The sequence below is a fragment of the Ornithorhynchus anatinus genome, chromosome 2 (genome assembly GCF_004115215.2).
Source record: "Ornithorhynchus anatinus isolate Pmale09 chromosome 2, mOrnAna1.pri.v4, whole genome shotgun sequence".
Lineage (NCBI taxonomy): Eukaryota > Metazoa > Chordata > Mammalia > Monotremata > Ornithorhynchidae > Ornithorhynchus > Ornithorhynchus anatinus.
The window spans coordinates 169597334-169618356 of record NC_041729.1 but is presented as its reverse complement, the minus strand read 5'-3'; the positions used below and the strand labels follow the sequence as shown (position 1 = coordinate 169618356).

The window sequence follows — 21023 nt, the reverse complement described above, 5'->3', positions numbered from 1 at the left end:
GCTTCATCCCCATTTTACAGATGAAGTAACGGAGGCACAGAGAAGTTAAGTGACTTGTCCACAGTCACACCGCCAGAGCTGGGATGAGGCTAGCTCGCTCAACCCCAGCTCTTAGTCGGCGAAGAATAGTATGTGTGTATCTAGACTGTAAGCTCTTTGTGAGCAGGGTACGGGCAAATGTATCATTATATCATACTCTGCCAAGTTCTTAGTACAGTGCCCTGCACACAAAAAGTGCTCAATAAATATGACCGACTGACTTTGTGTGTGTGAGTATACACAAATAGATGTCCTTTTGATTTGGAAGGATTCACTACTGATGGTGAAATTCACCTAATTGATTCAGTCACATTTACGGAGCGCTTACTGTGTGCACGGCACCATACTAAGCTCTTGGGAGAATGCAATATATCAATAAACAGACACGTCTGCTATCCCCAACGAGCTTACGGTCTAGAGGGGGAGACAGACATGAATGTAAATACATAAATAAATAAATTACAGATATGTACGTAAGTGCTGGGTTTGGTTTAAAAGGCTAACACACAAATAGGTATGTGGTTTAATAAAAGGCCAAAACGTGACCCCGAGTCTCTGAATCAGGAGACGTGGAGAAAAGTTGCTCCTTGTTATAGTATCAGTAACCAATGGTATTTATTGAGTGCTTACTGGGTGCAGAGCACTGTACTAAGCACTTGGGAGAGTACAATACAACAGAGTTGTTGGACATATTCCCTCTCCTGCTCACAAGCTTACTTACAGTTAATCCATCAGTTGTATTTATTGATCACTTACTGTGTGCAGAGCACTATACTAAGCAGTGGATAAGTACACTATAACAGAGTTGGTAGGCCTGCTTCCTGCCCACAACAACATCACAGTCAATCAATCAATCATATTTATTCAGCACTTCCTACGTGCAGAGCACTGTACTAAATGCTTGGGAGAGTACAATATATCAGCATTGGCAGGCATGCTGCAATAATAATAATTATGGTATTTGTTAAGCGCTTACTATGTGCAGAGCACTGTTCTAAGCGCTGGGGTAAACACAGGGGAATCAGGTTGTCCCACGTGGGGCTCACAGTCTTAATCCCCATTTTACAGATGAGGGAACTGAGGCACAGAGAAGTGAAGTGACTTGCCCACAGTCACACAGCTGACAGGTGGCAGAGCCGGGATTCGAACCCATGAGCTCTGACTCCCAAGCCCGGGCTCTTTCCACTGAGCCATGCTGTTTCCCTAGTAAGCGCTTAACAAATGTCATCATTATTCTTATTATTACTAGTTATGAAAGCACAGTATAACAGAGTGGATAGACACTTTCCCTGCCCATAACAAGCTTACAATCCAGAGAGAGAAACAGAATTGATATAAATGGATATTTATTTACATATGCCGTGAGGCTGAGGAAGGGGTGAATTAAAGGATAAGGTGAATGAAAAAGTATAAAACCCAGTACAAAGGCAACGTGGAAGGGAGTGGGAGAAGAGGAGACAAGGGCTTAGTTGGGGAAGGCCACTTGGAGGAGATATCCATTTAATAAGGCTTTGAGAGGTTAGTCAGGAAAAGCTTCCTAAAGGAGATATAATTTCCAATTATGGGGCTAGGATAAGTTTTCAGACCAAAGAGATCCTTGTCTGTCTGTAAAATTATGCCAAGCCCCAGAGGAACAGAAATACACCTTTCCTATAGCCTAACCTCAAACCCTAGAGATATGGATAAAACACAGGCTTGGGAATCAGAAGTTCACGAGTTCTAATCCCAACTCTGCCATTTGTCTGCTCTGTGACCTTGGGCAAGTCACTTAACTTCTCTGGGTCTCAGTTACCTCAAAATGGGGATGGAGACTGTGAGCCCCACGTGAGACGGGGCTGTGTCCCACCCGATTTGCTTGTATCCACCCTAGAGCTTAATACGGTGCCTAGCACATAATCATAATTATTATTATGGTATTTGTTAAGCGCTTACTATATGTCAGGGACTATAGCACATAGTAAGCACTTAATACTAAGATTAGGATGATTATTACTCTCTCAAACTCCGTTTTCAATTCAGACCCCTTGAGACCAGCAGTTTCCTTCCTTATAGATATGTAGTTTTTTGGGTTTGCTTCTTTGGTATTTGTTAAACACTTACTATGTGCCAGACACTATACTAAGTTCTGTGGTAGATACAGTATAATAAGAATAAGAACTATGGTATTTACCAAGCACTTACTATGTGCCAGATACTGTACTAAGGGCTGGGGTGGCTATAGGCCAATTGGATTGATTCTATTTATTGCCATGGTTCTCGTCTGTCCGTCTCCCCCGATTAGACTGTAAGCCCGTCAAAGGGCAGGGACTGTCTCTGTTACCGATTTGTACATTCCAAGCGCTTAGTACAGTGCTTTACACATAGTAAGTGCTCAATAAATACTATTGAATGAATGAATGGATTGGACACAGTCCCTGTCCCATGTGGGGCTCACAGTCTCGATCCCCATTTTTGAGATGAGGAAACTGAGGCCCGGGGAAGTGAAGTGACTTGCCCAAGGTCTCACAGCAAAAAAGTGGTTGTCAGAATTAGAACCCAGGTCCTTCTGACTCCAAGGCCCGTGCTCTAGCCATTAGACCATGAGGTTCACACCCAAGGGCTTAGTACAGTGTTCTGCACATAGTAGGCACTGAATAAATACCACTGATTAACTGAGAGGTGTGAATGTGGTTGAAAAAAAGAAAGTGGGACCCACTGTCCTGTTTCCATTGGCCACGAAAAATGGCAGTGGCTTAGTGTGTTGTTGCGTTGAACGTGGGCAGCACCTGGTGCTGTTTTCACTTATCTTCTCAACTCCTCTTCCTAACAAATCTTTGGCCCCCAAAGAGTCTCTTGCTTCTTGTCAGCAGTGTACCAGACTGGTCTGTCCTCAGACGTCGTCTCCCAGTTTTCAGGTAATAATATTAATAATAACAATAAGGATGATAACAGTGCTCACTATGTGCCAACCAATGTTCTAAGCACCGGGGTAGTTGTAAGTCAATCAGATTGGACCCAGTCCCTGTCTGACACAGGGCTCCCAGGCTTCATCCCCATTTTACAGATGAGGCAACTGACACAGGGCTCCTGAGGCCCAGAGAAGCGAGGTGACTTGCCCAAGGTCCCACAGCAGACAAATGACGGAGCTGGGATTTGAAGCCAGGACCTCTGACTCCCAGGCCTGTGCTCTATCCACTAAGCCACTCTGCTGGGATGAAGCACCGTATGGGATTAGTTTATGCCTTCCTCCGCCCTCCTGGTTGCCTTGAAAACTTCAGCGATAAACCCTTCAAGAATTCAGGAACAAAATGACGTCGAGGAATGCTTGAACCCTCTCCGGCGGCTTGGATTAGTGTGCACAAGGTGGCCTAAAGCAGGTGCCCACCAGCAGCGGCCCTTTCGTTCGGAGCGGGACGATTTCAAACTGGGAACAGAATATCTCACAGCTCTGCAGCCCCAGTCCAGCTCCGGAACTCATTAGAAAGAGCTTAGTTCCCCGCAAAGCTCTTTTACGGCGAAATCCAATCCAACCTTCCTCATCCGTCAACACACCGCGTTAGAACGTTTCATGTCAAGCGACTCCAGTTCTTTGAATCTCACTGCCTGCAGCTCAAAGTGGGCCAGGGGCTTGAAACTCCGTTTGGCTTCATATCCCGCGGTCCGTCCGGGTCATCTTAATCTGGCAACGTCTTACAAAAATCCCGACCCCCTTTGGGAAACTGCCCCGGCAGAGGTCACCGGAGACCTCCTCCCTTGCCGAATCCGGCGACCTCTATTCCATCTTAGTCCTCCTCAACGGCTCAGCTCAGACGATCCCCTCCTCCTAGAAATATTATCCAATTTTGGCTTCACTGACACTGCCCTCTCCTGGTTCTCTTCCTACCTCTCTAGCTGCTCATTCTCAGTCTCTTTCACGGGCTCCTCTTAACTGCGGGGGTCCCTGCAAGCTCAGTTTTGGGTCCCCTTCTATTGTCCATCTACACCCACTCCCTTGAGACCTCATTCGCTCCCATGCCTTCAACTGCTCTATGTAGATGATCCCCAAATCTCCATTTCCAGCCCTGATCTCTCTCTCCCTCTCTGCAATCTCGCATTTCCTGCTGCGTTCACGACATCTCTAATTGGAAGTCCCGCTGACAGCTCCAACTTAAAAAGTCCAAAACGGAACTCCTCATCTTTCCAAGGAAACCCTGTCCACCTGTGACTTTTCTGTCACCGCAGGCAGCACCACCACGCTTCCTGTCTCGCAAGCCCATAACCTCGGCATTATCCTTGACTCGTTTCTTGCACTGAACCCACGTATTCAGTCTGCCATTAAATCCTGTCGGTTCAGCCTTCACAACATCAGCCTTTCCTCTCCATCCAAACTGCTGCCTCGTTGATCCAAGCACTTATCCTAACTCGCCTTGATTACTGCATCAGCCTCCTTGCTGACCTCCCTGCCTCCCACCTCTCCCCGCTCTAATCTATACTTCATTCTGCTGCTCGAATATTTTTTAAAAAACAAAAACATTTAGTCCATGTTCTCTCATTACTCAAGACCCTCCAGTAGTTACCCATCCACCTGGGTACAGATCCTCTACCTAGAGAAGCAGCGTGGCTCAGTGGAAAGAACCCGGGCTTGGGAGCCAGAGGTCATGGGTTCGAATCACGGCTCTGCCACCTGTCAGCTGTGTGACTGTGGGCAAGTCACTTCACTTCTCTGTGCCTCAGTTCCCTCATCTGTAAAATGGGGATTAAGACTGTGAGCCCCACGTGGGACAACCTGATTCCCCTGTGTTTACCCCAGCGCTTAGAACAGTGCTCTGCACATAGTAAGCGCTTAACAAATACCAACATTATTATTATCCACCTCTGCCTCAAACAGAAACTCCTTACCACAGGCTGTAAAGCAGTCAATCGCCTTGCCCACTCCTACTTATCTCACTGCTCTCCTACTCCAACCCAGCCCACACACTTTGCTTCTCTAATGCCAACCTACTCGCTGTACCTCCATCTCATCTATCTCACTGACAATCCCTCACCCCTGTTCTGCCTCTGGCCTGGAACTCCCTCTCCCTTCAAATCTGATAGAACATCATTTTCTTCACCTTCAAAGGCTTATTAAAAGCATATTTCCTCCAAGAGGCCTTCCCCAACTAAAGCCACATTTCCCCTACTCCTTCTCCACTCTGCATTGCCCTCACAGCTGGATTCTCACCCCTTATTCATTCCAGTCTCAGCCCCACAGCAGTTATGTCCACATCCTTCATTTAGTTTGATGTCTTTACTTCTCTCTAGACTGTAAGTTCCTTGAGGGCAGGGAACGTCTACCAACACTGTTGCAGAGTGCTCAGTAAGTACGAATGATCATGTAATACATTATTCATCAATCAATCATATTTATTGAGCGCTAACTGTGTGTAGAGCACTGTACTAAGCACTTGGGAGAGGACGATACAACAGAGACATTCTGTGCCCGCAACGAGCTTAGAGTCTAGAGGGAGACAGATATGAATATAAATAAATTACGGATATGTACATAAGTGTTGTGGGGCTGAGGGAGGGGGGATGAATAAAGGGAGCAAGTCAGGGTGATGCAGAAGGGAGTTGAAGAAAAGGAAGAGAGACCTTCCTTAATCAGGGAAGGCCTCCAGGAGGAGATATGCCTTGAATAAAGCTTTGAAGGGACAGAGAGTCATCGTGTGACGGATATGAAAAGGGAGGGCGTTCAGGCTATAGGCAGGACGGGGGAGAGAGGTTAATGATGAGATAGAAGAGATGGAGGCACAGTGAGAAGGTTAGCATTAGAGGAGCAAAGCAGAGCCTGGGTTATAGTAGGAGAGTAACGAGGTGAGGTAGGAGGTGGCAAGGTTATTGAGCACTTTAAACAATAATGTTGGTATTTGTTAAGCACTTACTATGTGCAGAGCACTGTTCTAAGCCCTGGGGTAGATACAGGGTAATCAGGTCATCCCACTTGAGGGTCACAGTCTCAATCCCCATTTTACAGATGAGGTAACTGAGGCACAGAGAAGTGAAGTGACTTGCCTACAGTCACACAGCTGACAGGTGGTGGAGCCGGGATTAGAACCCACGACCTCTGACTCCCAGGCCCGGGCTCTTTCCACTGAGCCACGCTGCTTCCACCAACCAACGGTGAGGAGTTTCCGTTTGCTGCAGAGGTGGATGGACAATCAGTGAAGGTTCTTGAAGAGCGGGGAAATGTGTCCTGAATGTTGTTGTAGAAAAATGATCTGAGCAGCAGAGTGAAGTATGGACTGGAGTGGGGAGAGACGGGAGGCGGGGAGGTCACTAAGGAGGCCGGTGCAGTCGTCACGGCGAGATAGGATAAGGGCTTGGATAAACGTGATAGCAGTTTGGACGGAGAAGAAAGCGTGGATTTTAGCCACGTTGTGAAGGTTGAACCAGCAGGATTTAGTGCTAGATTGAATATGTGGATTGAATGAGAGGGAGGAGTCAAGGATAACGCCAAGGTTAACGGCTTGTGAGATAGGCAGGATGACGGTGCTGTCTACAGTGATGGGAAAGTCTGGGAGAGGACAGGGTTTGGGTGGGAACATAAGGAGTTCTGTTTTGGACATGTTAAGTTTAAGATGATGACAGGACACCCAAGTGGAGATGTCTTCTGTTTCTCAACCCTGTTTTCGAATATTTTTTTTTTTTTTTTTTTTGCGGGGGGTGGTGATTTTGTGGAACATGGGGAAGCAAATGTGGTTCAGTGGTGAAGCAAAGAGCCCTCCGGACTGTAAGCTACTTGTGAGCTGGCAACGGGTCTACTAACTCTCTTATGTTGTATTCTCTTGAGCACTTACTACAGTGCTCTCTGCACACAGTGAGCACTCAATAAATATCACTGATTGATTAAATGATCGGGAATCAGAAGTTCTGGGTTGTAGACCTACTACTTGCTTGCTGGTGAGTTTGAACGATTCCCTTATCTGCACTGTCTCTTTCCCCATCAGTAAAATGGGGATAAAATACAAGTTTTCCCTTGCTCCCACTGACAAAAATAATAACAATAATTAAGGTATTTACTTAATGAGCCAGGCCCTGTACTAAGCCCTGGGGTAGATACAAGTTAATCAGGTTGGACACGGTCCCTGTCCCACTCGAGGATCACAGTCTCAATCCCCATTTTACAGATGAGGGAACTGAGGCACAGAGAAATGAGTTGGCTTGCCCCAGGTCACACAGGAGACAAGTGGCAGGGCCGGGACTAGAGCCCGTGATCTTCTGACTCTCAGGACCGTGCTCAGCATAGAGGCATGGTGTAATAGATAGAATACGAGCCTGGGAGTCAGAAGGTCATGGGTTCTAATCCCAGCTCCGCCACCTATCTGCTGTGTGGCCTTGGGCACATCACTTTACTTCTCTGGATCTCAGTTCCCTCATCTGTAAAATGGGAATTAAGACTGTGAGCCCAACATGGGACAGAGACGGCGTCCAGCCCGATTTGCTTGTATCTACTACAGTACTTAGTGCAGTGTCTCGTACATAGTAATCGCTCAAAAAATACCATAATTATCATTATTATTATCTACTACCCTATGCTGCTTCTCTGCAGCTGACATAATTATTTTGCATCTTGCCTAATACTCAGTAAACGCTTCATAAATCCCACTGCTTTCATCTTAATCAACTCGGGAAAGCACGAGAGCGTGATACATGGTCTCCTGCAAGGACCAATACTTCATAAGCGCTCCCTTGCTGAAAACTCCATTTTGACGGGGACAAGGAAGAGCACTGCCTGGGATGGGGTGATCCGTCTCTTATAGGAGAGCTGAAAAATCACGCTAAAACAGGTTTGTTTCCGACTGCCGTTCGTCAGCATATAAGGTGTACTCCGTCGCAAGTCAGGCAAAAATTGAAACTGAGAAGCGGCAGTTAGTTAAAAATTAGGCTTTGAGACAGACCGCATCCCACCACAGGCCCCGGGCCCCAGTACTGGAACACCTGAACAGTGCCCAGTGCTTAGAACAGTGCTTGGCACATTGTAAATGTATAATAAATACTATCATTATTACTTTTACCTCGGGGTCCCCCAAGTGACCGGTGGCCATCGTGGTTACGGACAGACTCGGCCAAAGACCGGACATTTGTCCTTTTGGGACCGAAGGTGGTCACTGCCTCCAGGCCCCCGCTGATGGGAAAGGTTTACTTATTTTTTTTTTTTAAATATTATTTAAGTACGTACTGTGTCTCGGGCACTGTACTAAGCGCTGGGGTAGATACAAGCTAATCAGGTCCCATATGGGCCTCACAGTCTTCATCCCCATTTTACATATGAAGTAACTGAGGCCCAGAGAAATGAAGCGACTTGCCCAAGGTCACACAGCAGGCAAATGGTGGAGCCGGGATAAGAATGCAGGTCCTCCTGACTCCGGGTCCCACGCTCTAGCCCGTGGGCAAGTGGCTTAATTTCTCTGGGCCTCAGTTCCCTCATCTGCAAAATGGGGATTCAATCCTGTTCTCCCTCCCACTGAGAATGTGAGCCCCACGTGGGACTTGGTCATCTTGTATCACCCCAGCGCTCAGTCCAGTGCTGGACACATAGTAAGCGCTTAGGAATTACCACGATCGTTATTGTTATCAGCCACTAGGCCTCACTGCTCCTTTCCCGGCTTACTTGAGGATTCCGCGTTCTCGTCAGCTTCCCCTTCGGGGGTGCTCTGCCCGTCGTCGTCCTCTTCCTCCTCCCCGTCCTCGGGGTGCCCGTCGGGGTCGCCCCCCAGCTCGTCGGCGTCGTCCTCCACCCACTTCCCGGGCATCAGGCCGGCCGAGTCGTAGGAGTGGCACAGCGGTCCGACGATGTGGGAGATGAAGGACTCCTGGAGGTTGGCCAGCTGAGGAGCCGAGCGGTCCATGAACGGGCTGATGGGGAGGCCCAGGCTGGCTTCTTCGTCACCCTGGGGACCGCAGAGCTTTGTCACCCTTCCTCCACAAACGCCACAAACGCGAACCCCAGCGCCACCAGCCACCGATCCATCGATCCTATCTATTGGGCGCTGACTGGGTGCGGAGCACTGGACCAAGCGGTTGAGAGAGCTCAATATAGACTGAGTTGATAGACAAGTTCCCTGCTCACGATGAGCTTACGGTCCAAAGGGTGAGACGGACATGAAGATAAATGACGTGGATACGATAATAATGATGGTCTTCGTTAAGCGCTTACTCTGTGCCAAGCACCGTCATAAGCGCTGACTGGACATATGTTCTAAGGGACTGAGGCAGGGTGGCGTAGTGGCAAGAGAACGGGCTTGGGAGTCAGAGGTCAAGTGGGCAGGGCTGGGATTAAAATAATAATAATGATGGTATTTATTAAGTACTTACTATGTGCCAAGCACTGTTCTAAGTGCTGGGGGGGGGGAGGGGGATACAAGGTAATCAGATTGTCCCACATGGGGGTAACAGTCTTAATCCCCATTTTACACATGAGGGAAGTGGGGCACAGAGAAGTGAAGTGACTTGCCCAAACTCACACAGCTGACAAGTGGCGGAACGGGAATTAGAACCCATGACCTTCTGACTCCCAGGTCTTGGCATATCCACTAGGCCATACTGCATCTGTCCCTAGGCCTCTCCGATCTCAACTCTTCTGCCTCCATCCCTGTGGCCGAGCTATTCCCCCAGCCTGGCAATCCTCTGCCCCCCACCAAGCCAACCTACCCTTGCTCTTCCCATGTTCCAAGGCTTCCCTTCATAATCCACCTCCCCCCCAAGGCTTCCCCAGAAAATTCCCACCTCCCACATCATCTCCACAATTCTCCTGCACCAGGATGGATGGATGAGAAGCAGTGTGGCCTAGTGGATAGAAGCTGGGCCTGGGAGTCAGAAGGACCAGGGTTCTAATCCCAGTTGCACCACTTGGGCAAGTCACTTCACTTCTCTGTGCCTCAGTTCCCTCAGCTGGAAAATGGGGATTAAGACTGTGAGCCCCATGTGGGACAGGAACTGTGTCCAACCCGATTGCTCGTATCCGCCCCAGCGCTCAATACAGACAAGCAGCGTGACTTAGTGGCAAGACCCCGGGCTTGGGAGTCAGAGGACGTGGGTTCTCATCCTGGCTCAGCCACCTGTCTGTTGTGTGACCTTGGGCAACCTACTTAACTTCTCTATGCCTCAGTTACCCTATCTGTAAAATGGGGGTGAAGACTGTAAGTCCTATGTGGGACAACCTGATTACCCTGTATCTCCCCCTGTGCTTAGAACAGTGCTTGGCACATAGTAAGTGCTTAACAAATACCATCATTAATACAATTGTTATGATTACAGTTCCTGGAACATATTAAATGCTTAACAGATACTACAAATATTATTATTATTGCTTAGAACAGTGCCTGGCACATAGTAAGAACTTAACAAATGACACAATTATTATTATTGTAACTAATAATGCCATCAACGTCATCCTCTGACTTTTCTTTCTGTCACTGCTCTGATGAATGTCTCCCTTGTTAGAATGCAAGGGATATATAGCCATGATTCTATTTATCTTATTAGTACTGATGCCCGACTACTTGTTTTGTTTTGTTGTCTGCCTCCCCCTTTTAGACCGTGAGTCCGTTGTTGGGCAGGGATTGTCTCTATCAGTTGCCAAATTTTACCTTCCAAGCGCTTAGTACAGTGCTCTGCACACATTAAGCGCTCAATGTATATGATTGAACGAATAAAAGGGTCATGTTCTGAAGGTACCCTGCCAAGGGCTTATAAGAGTGGATCGCCTCTTGCGGGTGCTCAATAAATACAGTGGCCATGGACGGGGGGAGCCCTAAACAGCGACAAAGCGCAGAACGATCTCTCCCCCTGCAGGCCTTCATCACTTCATCACGAGTGACCCAAGGTGACACCATTTATTTCTATCTATCCATAATTCAGTCCAATTTATCAGTGCTTAGAACAGTGCTTGGCACACAGTAAGCATTTAACAAATATCATCATTACTATTATTATTATTCAGTGCTTACTTTAGGCAGGGCACTGGCCCAAGTGCTTAGAAGAGGACAGTACAACAGAGTCGGTAGACACGTTCCCCACCCAATCAGTTATATTTATTGGGCACTTGGTGTGTGTAGAGGAGTGTACTAAGTGCTTGGGAGAGTCCGATATAGCAGAGTTGGTAGACAAGTTTCTTACTCCCCACTGATCAATGGTGTTTACGGAGGGCTTACTCTGTGCAGAGCAGTGTACTAAATGCTTGTGTGAGTGCAATACAACAGAATTGGTGGACACAATCCCTCCTGCCCAATCAACCAATCAATTAATGGAGCTTTTACTGTGTGCAGAGCACTGTACTAAGCACGTGGGAGAGTCCAATATACCAGAGTTGATCGACATGTTCCCGACGGTCCATTAATTAATCGGTGAATCAGTGGTATTTATTGAGCTCTTACTATATGCCTGAATTGTACTTTCCAAGGGCTTGCACGCAGTAAGCGCTCAATAAATATGAGTAAATGAATGAATGAATTTGCAGAGCACTGTACTCAGCGCTCGGGTGAGTCCAGTACAGCGGAGCTGGTAGAAACATTCCCTCCTACCCAATCCATCAGTGGCATTTATCGAGCGCTTACTGCGTGCAAGACCGCTGTACTAAGCGCTTGGGTGAGTCCAATCTAAAAGAGTGGGTAGACACAATCCCCACCCTCCAGGAGTTTCCGGTTCAGCGGGGAGAGCGACACTGATCGCCAGTTTCCGAGGTCCAGGGGGAGGTAGGTTACCTGCTGGTAAAACTCGTTGACGATGCCGTCCGTCCACTGCAGGTGAAGCTCCTTGCATTTGGCGGGGCCGTTGATGTCCGCCAGCTTTATGCACATCTGGCAGACCAGCAGGCGGTCGTTCTCGTTGGTCCAATCGATTCCGACTTCTTCGTTCACCTGCACGAGAGGCAAAAAGCGCCTTGGCCCCCGGGGTCGGTCACGGGAGAGCGGGGATTCCGGTAGAAAACCCCGCCCACGAGGCAGCCCACACCGGGCCCGGAGGGAACTCGAAACCCCGTGGCGGGCTCGTCCTCCCTTTCTTCCCATCGGAACTTGGCCAAATGAGAAAACCCATAATGGACAGTGATAATCCAATCGGGATAAGAATAATTGAGCATCATAACGACGGTCTTCGTCGAGTGCTTACTACGTGCCAAGCACCGTTCTAAGCGCTGGAGTAGATGCAAGGTAATCTGGTTGTCCCATGTGGGGCTCACAGTTCTAATCCCTATTTTACAGATGTGGTAACTGAGGCACAGAGAAGTGAAGTGACTTGCTCAAGGTCATACTGCGGACAAGTGGCGGAGCCCAATTAGAACCCTCGTCCTCTGACTCCCAAGCCCATGCTCTTCCCATTAAGCCACACTGCTTCCAATCGATCATAATAACTGTGGTATTTGTTCAGCACTTACTATGCGCCAAGAACTGAACTAAGCGCTGAGGTGGAGACGAGCAAATCGGGTTGGACACAGTCTCCGTCCCACGTGGGGCTCATAGTCTCTATCCCCATTTTACGGCTGAGAGAACTGAGGCCCGGGGAAGTAAAGTGACTTGCCCAAGGCCACTCGGCAGGCGTGTGGCAGAACCGGGATGAGGACCCGTGACCTTCTGACTCCCAGGCCCGGGCTCTATGTTCCTTCTCAGATGGAACTGAGACTCCTTGCTGCGATTCCCTCGTGGGTTCTGTTTCACAGTTCACGTTTTAAGGCAACGGGAGGACAGATAGGAACAGGAGACTTTTCAAAATCTGCTCCGTTCTGCCGGTTGGTGGGTTACCATTCCGGGTCACGGCCAGAACGCCACTTGGGGAATCAGCGGACCTCTGTCGGACAACGGCAGCCTTATCAAAATCAATCGGTGGTATTTACTGAGTGCTTACCGTGTTCAGCGTTCTGTTCTGAGCGCTTGGGAGAGGACAGTACAACAGAGTTGCTAGACATGTTCCCTGACCACAGGGGCTTACAGTTTAGTGGGTCCAAAGAACGGGTTGTCGCCGCACAGGCGGCGCAGGACAAGGGGAGGACCGCAATCAGAGTGGGGGCTTCCGGAAGGCACAACCGCTCTGTTCTAGGCGAACTAGGGGTCATCTAGCTTCGGACATTTCTCTCTGGGCTTTAGGGATCTTTATTTCGGTTCCACCTTCACAACGTGGCTAAATGTGCCCTTTCCTCTCCAGCCAAACTGTGGCTGATCCAAGCACTTCTCCTAGCCCGCCTTGATTACTGCACCAGCCTCCTTGCTGACCTCCCCGCCTCCCGTCTCTCCCCACTCCAGTCCATCCTTCCCTCTGCCACCCGGATCACTCTTCTACAGAACTCCGCAGGACACGTCACCCCGCTCCTCGAAGACGTCCAGGGGTTGCCCGTCCCCTTCTGCAACCAACACAGACCCCTTGCCATTGCTTTAATGGTCTCAATATCCAGGCCCGCTCCTACCTCACCTCCCCGCTCTCCTACTACGGCTATGAGAAGCAGCGTGGCTCAGTGGGAAGAGCGCGGGCTTGGGAGTCAGAGGTCATGGGTTCTAAACCCGGCTCCGCCGCTAGTCAGCTGTGTGACCTTGGGCAAGTCGCTTAACTTCTCTGGGTCTCAGTTACCTCATCTGTCAAATGGGGATTAAAACTGTGAGCCCCACGTGGGACAACCTGATCGCCTTGTAGTCCCCGGCGCTTAGAACAGTGCTTTGCACGTAGTAAGCGCTTAACAAAATACCACAATTTATTCATTTTATTTTATTTACTATAACCCAGCTGGCACACTCCACTCATCTAACGCCCAACTCCTCCCTGTACTTTGATCTTGTCTATCTCGCTGCCGACCTCTTGCCCGTGCCCTCCCTCCGGCCTGGAACTCCCTCCCTCCTCCTATCAGACAGATAATTGCTCTCCCCCACTTCAAAGCCTTACTGAAAGGACATCTCTTCCCAGAATCCTTCCCTAAGCCCTAATTTCCTCTTCTCCCACTCCCTTCTGCGTCACCCTTATGCTCGGATTTGCTTCTTTTTTTTACCCCTCCCTCAGCCCCACAACACTTACATACCTATTCGCTATTTATAAAAATAATAATGTTGGTATTTGTTAAGCGCTTACTATGTGCAGAGCACTGTTCTAAGCGCTGGGGTAGACCCAGGGGAATCAGGTTGCCCCACGTGGGGCTCACAGTCTTAATCCCCATTTTACAGATGAAGTAACTGAGGCACAGAGAAATTAAATGACTTGCCCACAGTCACAGAGCTGACAGGTGGCAGAGCCGGCATTCGAACCCATGACCTCTGACTCCAAAGCCCGTGCTCTTTCCGCTGAGCCACGCCGCTTATTTATATTAATGTCTCTAACCCCATGTAGACGGTAAGCTCATTGTGGTCTGGAAATGAGTCTAAAAACTCTGCTAAACTGTACCCTCCCTAGCCCTGAGTAATGTCCTCTCTGCACATAGTAAGTGTTCAATACATTGTGGGCAGGGAATGTCACTATTTATTTTTGTAATATACTTTCTCAGGCGCTTAGTACAGTCCTCTGCACACAGTGAGCGCTCAACAAATAGGACTGAATGAATAAAAAAGGATCGATTGAGTGATTCTGTTACACTTGACTACCACCTTTACTCTTGGGTAGTTTCTTTGCACCACCCCTACCCACTGAATCCTCCTCTGGTCTCCTGTGTGATACTTCTCTCCATTCTGTGAACCCATCAAACTTCTTCCCAATTGTCAGATGGTGAGTGTTACATATTGAGCTCTTACTGTGTGCAGAGCACTGTATCAAGTGCTTGGGAGAGTCCAATACAGCAGAGTTGGTAGACACCTTCCCTACCCACAATGAAAGCAGCTTGGCATCGTGGAAAGAGCATGGGCTTGGGAGTCAGAGGTCGTGGGTTCTAATCCTGGCTCCACCACTGAGCAGCTGTGCGTCTTTGGACAAATCACTTGACTTCTCTGCGCCTCAGTTACCTTATCTGTAAAATGGGGATTAAGGCTGTGAGCCCCATGTGGGACAACCTGATCTACCCCAGAGCTTAGAACAGTGCTGGGCACGGAGTAAACGCTTAACAAATGCCATCATCATTATTATTATTTTTATATAAAGTCTCCTCTCATACACTCAGAGGTCATCCATCCTGTAGACTGTCAGCCATCTGTGGGTAGGGATTGAGTCTAACAACTCTGTTGCATTGTATTTTCCCAAGCTTTTAGAACAGTGCCCTGTACGGAGTAAACACTCGGGAAATAGCATTAGTTGACTGACTCTTCCAAAGTTACCTGAACAGACTCCTCCACAAGTCTTCCAGGACTGATGGAGCATAATAATGATAATAATAATAATAATAGCACCTGTGGCATTTGTTAATCCCAGCTCTGCCATTTGTCGGCTGTGTGACTGTGGGCAAGTCACTTCACTTCTCTGTGCCTCAATGAACTCATCTGTAAAATGGGGATTAAGACTGTGAGCCTCACGTGGGACAACCTGATTACCCTGTATCTCCCCCAGCGCTTGGAATAGTGCTCTGCACATAGTAAACGCTTAACGAATATCAACATTATCATTATTATTATTATTATTATTATTAAGTGCTTACTATAGGCCAGGTACTGCACTAAGTGGTGGGGAGGATACAAGCAAATTGGGTTGGACACAATCCCCGTCCCACAAGGGGCTCACAGTCCTCATTCTACAGTTGAGTTGAGGTAATCCTCATTCTACAGTTGAGGTGAGTGAGGTCCAGAGAAGTAAAGTGACCTGCCCAAGGACACCCAGCCGGCAAGAGGCAGAGCTGGGATTAGAACTCAAAGCCTCCTGACTCCCAGGCCCTGGTTCTAGCCACTAGGCCACGCTGCTCCTCAGGGACCATTGAACACCGTTGTCTTGGCCAAACTCCCGCGCCACTGGAGCTGAGTTATGTTCCCGACGATTCCTTTCCTCTCTGACCACAGAATGAGGACGGGCGCTCAGCGAGTTACCTTGGCATTGAATTTTGCCACGAAGTCGAAGTGTTTCTTCAGATCGGTGGCCAAGATGGCCTCGATGACGAGGAAGCGGAAATGTTTGAACTCCACGTGGTCGAGGTTGATCAGGAAATTATACTCTGGGCGAGACATGAAGAGGTTCCACGCGGCGGCAGCGTGGTGGTTCTCCAGAACCGACCGGTCGTTGTATAGCACGGCCTGAGAGAATCAGCGCCACAACGATAATAACTGTGGTATCCGGTAAGCACTTACTACGTGCCAGGCGCTGTACTAAGCGCTGGACTAGATACGAGTTCATCAGGTCCCACTAGGGAGTCACGGTCTAAATAGGAGGGGGCAGAGGTATTGAATTCCCATTCTGAGGATGAGGAAACTGAAGCACGGAGAGGTGAAGTGACTTGTCCAAGGTCACACAGCAGCTGAGAGGTGGAGATGGGATTCGAACCTAGTTCCTCAGACTCCCAGGTCCACGTTCTTTCCACTAGGCCATGTGATCAAGGGGTAATGTCAGACGGCGGCCATTCAAATGGGGGCGGCATGGGAAGAGCCCGGGCCGGGGAGTCAGAAGGACCTGGGTTCTAATCCTGGCTCCCCCACTTTTCTGCTCTATGACCTTGGGCAAGTCACTTTACTTCTCTGGGCCTCAGTTCCCTCAACTGTACAATGGGGATTCAGACTGTGACCCCCACGTGGGACCTGGACACTGTCCAACCTGATGATTCATTCAGTCGTATTTATCGAGCACTTACCGTGCGCAGACCACAGCACTAAGTGCTTGGGAACGTTCAATTCGGCAATAAAGAGAGACAATCCCCGCTCACAACGAGCTCACGGTCTAGATGAGCTCTTCTGGCGCTTCGTACAGCGCTTGGCACACGGCAAGCGTTTAACAGAGACCGTAAGAAGAAAAAGAGAGAGGGGCTTGATCTCTGGACTTCACGCCTCTCCCCGGGGAGAGACACCGAAGGGCTGAATCGACGCTGAAGCCTGACTGATGGTTCGGTCTTTCGGGGAGGCTGACGGTCCTTACTCGCTCACCGGGGGTCGGGGGAAGGGGAACCCGGCCCCCCCATCCTGGTGTGAGCTGGAAACCCGCCCCCGCACCTTTCCCCAAGCTTTGCTCAGCCCCGTTCTCGGACAGGGCCCGTGAGCTTCCGGTCAGGGCGGACAAGGCCCCAAACGGCGGCCTCCTCTCTCCGTCCTCACCTCAGGCCCTCGATATCACCCCCACAGTCACCGCGACGGGCTGTCGCCGGTTTTCAGGCCCTCTCTCCAAACCTCCCGGTACCACGGGTCCAGTCGTGAACCCGGTGGTCACCAGGGAGCCGGAGACCCCACGGTGCTCGGCCATTTCGCCACAGGGAACACGACAGACCAGCGTTCAGGACCGCGCTCTGCCCACAGGAAGCGTTCGATACGAACGGCCGCCCTCCCGCCCGACCCCGGGCGCGGAGGCTCACCTGGGGGGCGCTGGTGGCCACGAGGAAGGCGTTGGTCCTTCCCGGGTGGTCGTAGTCGTGCATGGCGGCGGCCACGTAGAGGGCCATCAGCTCCAGGGCGGGGATGTGTCCGGCCAGGCAGCCGGACCGCTCCTCGCCCGCCATGTACATCTTGGAGAAGACGTAGCCCGTGTGGCCGTGCGGGAGCCCGCTGTCCGAGTCTGGGGGTGAGGAGGGAAAGGGGGGGACACGGCCGGGGGCCGGACACGGGTCGCGTGGTCAGCACTGAAGCCGCGGGGGCACGCTCGCTCTCCGACCTCCCGCGTGTGCTCACACGCACACACACACCCCCGCGCGCGCACCCTGCCACGAGGACGCCCTGGACCCCAAGTCAGACAATCATACGGACTGAGCGCTTACTGTGTGCAGAGCTCTGTACTAAGCGCTTGTGTCTATTGCACATTCCCTGCCACACCGGGTGATTTACGTCCCGTCACCCAGCTGGGAGGAGAGTTAGTGAAAAGCAGTATGACGGAGTGGCTGCGGCGCGGGCCTGGGAGTCATGACCGTCATGAGTTCCAATCCCAGCTCCACCACTTGTCTGCCGTGTCAGGTCGTTTCGCTTCTCTGGGCCTCAGTCATCTCATCTGTAAAATGGGCATTGAGCCTGGAAGCCCCACGTGGGACAGCGACCGAGTCCAACCCGATTTGTCTGTATCTACCCCAGCGCTTAGTACGGTGCCGAAGCGCTTAACGAATGCCAAAGTTATTCGTATGATTATTGGTTCCGAGGAGGAAATACATATGTGTACGCACATTCAGTCATTCATTCAATAGTATTTACTGAGCGCTTACTATGTGCAGAGCACTGTATTAAGCGCTCGGAATGTACAAATCACACACACATAGACACCCAAATGCACCTGCAAATACAGGTGCACACGGACCTGAAACCCTCATGACCACACACACAAACACAGGCATATACACCCACACCCCCGCGTACACGGACAGAGAGCGGCCGTGGAGCGGAGACCTGAATCACTGGCCGATCCGTGGTCGTTGAGGCTGGTGGGCAGGCCGGGCACGGGCTGGGTGGTGAGGTACCACACGGCGTGCAGCACGTCGGTGGCGTGGATTCTGTTGTGATCTGGTGCGGACAGAGCAGGGCAGGGCAGAGGATTTCATTCGTTCAATCGCATTTATTGAGCGCTCACCGTGGGCAGAGCGCTGTACCGAGCGCATCGCCGTTCAGGGCCCGAGGACGACTAAGTGAAGATCCCAAGCCCCACCTGTTGGACCCACCGGACCTGCGAGCCTACTCATTCAATAGTATTTATTGAGCGCTTACTACGTGCAGAGCACTGTACTAAGCGCTTGGAATGGACAAATGGGTAACAGATAGAGACGGTCCCTGCCCTTTGACGGGCGCACGGTCTAATCGGGGGAGATGGACGGACGAGAACAATAGCAATAAATAGAATCAAGGGGAATCATCCCCGGGAGAGTCGGCCAGCAGCGGCCGGAGAGACTCTTTACATCCCACTGGACCATCGATCCATCTCTGGGTTCTATCCGTTGTGCAGAACACTGTGCTATATCTCTATCTGTCCCTCGAAATGGAAGGAGATACGATCGATGGTGACGGTCACTCAAAATAATAATAATAATGTTGGTAATTGTTAAGCGCTTACTATGTGCAGAGCACTGTTCTAAGCGCTGGGGTAGACGCAGGGGAATCAGGATGTCCCACGTGGGGCTCACAGTCTTCATCCCCATTTTACAGATGAGGGAACTGAGGGACAGAGAAGTTAAGTGACTTGTCCACAGTCACACAGCTGACAAGTGGCAGAGCCGGAATTCGAACTCATGACCTCTGACTCCAAAGCCCGTGCTCTTTCCACCGAGCCACGCTGCTTACTGAGCGTTTGCGAGAGGCAAAAGGACTTGGGTTCTAATCCCAAGCCTGCCATCTGTCTGCTGTGTGACCTTGGGCAGGTCACTTTTCTGGGCCTCAGTTCCCTCATCTGTAAAACGGGGATTGAGAGTGTGAGTCCCGTGTGGAACAAGGGTTGTGTCCAACCTGATTTGCCTGTATTCATTCCAGCACTTAAAACAGTGCCCGGCACAGAGTAAGCACTTAGCCAAATCCACAATTATTATTATTATTATTGTTATCCCTATCAGCTTGGCTCTACCCCAGGGCTCAGTACAGTGTCTGGAACATAGTAAGTGCTTAACAAATATCATAAAAAAGTAGAATGAGTAGCCGCGATCCCTGTCCTCAAAGAGGCTATACAGTTGGCTGTGTGCAGAGCACTGTACTGAGCATTAGGGAGAGGATAACAGAGTTAGGAGACAACTGTGTCCTTAGAATGAAGAAGTAGCATAGCCTAGGGAATAGAACGTGGGCCTGGGAATCAGAAAGACCTGTGTTCTAATCCACTTGCCTGCTGTGTGACCTTGGGCAAGAATCTTCACTTCTCAGTGCCTCAATTCCCTCATCTGGAAAATGGGGATTAGGACTGTGAGTCCTATGTGGGACAGGGACTGTGTCCAATATTTGTACATATTTATTACCCTATTTTATTAATGATGTGTATATATCTATGAACCTAGAAACAGTGTGGCTCAGTGGAAAGAGCCCGGACTTGGGAGTCATAGGGCATGGGTTCGAATCCCGGCTCTGCCACTTGGCAGCTGTGTGACTGTGGGCAAGTCACTTCACTTCTCGGTGCCTCAGTTCCCTCATCTGTAAAATGGGGATGAAGACTGTGAGGCTCTCGTGGGGCAACCTGATGACCCTGTATCTCCTCCAGCGCTTAGAACAGTGCTCTGCACATAGTAAGCGCTTAACAAATACCAACATTATTATTATTATGAACCTATTTACCTATTTTGATGGTATTGATGCCTGTCTACTTGTTTTCTTTTGTTGCCTCTCTCCCCCTTTCTAGACCGTGACCCCGTTGTCGGGTAGGGACTGTCTCTATCTGTTGCCGCATCGAACGTTCCAAGTGCTTAGTACCGTGCTCTGCACACAGTAAGTGCTCAATAAATATGAGTGAATTGAATGAACATGATTAGCTTGTATCTATCCCAGCGCTTGGTATACTGTGCCTGGCACATAGTAAGCGCTTAACGAATGCCATAAAAAAAAAGCACTTCCTTTGTGTCAAGCACTGTTGTAAGCGTTGGGGAGGATAAGTGTTGATCAGGTCAGAAACAGTCCCTGTCCTTTGTGGAGTTCCCAATCTAAGAAGGCAGGGGAACGGGGATTGTCTACTTACAAGGGATCTCTCGATAGCCGTTCTCTAGGGCGTGAAAGTAGTTCATGAATTCCTTCACTGGAATTTTAAAAGCTTCAAAAAGTCCCATGTCTTCGAAAAGCCTGTAGGACACCTGAAGAGCAAAGAAACCAACAATCAAAATATGCGAACAAGCAAACGAGCCTGTCGAAAGTCCCCAGGAATGGAGAGGGGGCCACCTCTCTATCAATCATTCTGTCAATAATAATGATCATAATAATAATTATGGTATTTGTTAAGTGTTTATTATGTGCCAGTCACTGTAATAAGAGCTGGGGTGGTTACAAGCTAATCAGGTGGACAAAGTCCATGTCCCA

At 49.7% G+C, this 21023-nt stretch overlaps 1 protein-coding gene across 3 annotated transcripts in view; it reads right to left on the bottom strand.

Moving 5' to 3' along the window:
* Nucleotides 1–21023, bottom strand: part of PDE3A (phosphodiesterase 3A) — a 298794-nt gene that overhangs the window by 8695 nt on the left and 269076 nt on the right. For all 3 annotated transcript variants that reach the window (XM_029052392.1, XM_029052378.2, XM_029052387.2), the window contains exons 10-15: nucleotides 20689–20800; nucleotides 18435–18548; nucleotides 17420–17619; nucleotides 15954–16157; nucleotides 11739–11894; nucleotides 8648–8927 (exon numbers count right to left, since the gene is read on the bottom strand). In XM_029052392.1, the coding sequence (XP_028908225.1) occupies nucleotides 8648–8927; nucleotides 11739–11894; nucleotides 15954–16157; nucleotides 17420–17619; nucleotides 18435–18548; nucleotides 20689–20800 (1066 nt within the window). The remainder of the gene's footprint in view (nucleotides 1–8647; nucleotides 8928–11738; nucleotides 11895–15953; nucleotides 16158–17419; nucleotides 17620–18434; nucleotides 18549–20688; nucleotides 20801–21023) is intronic.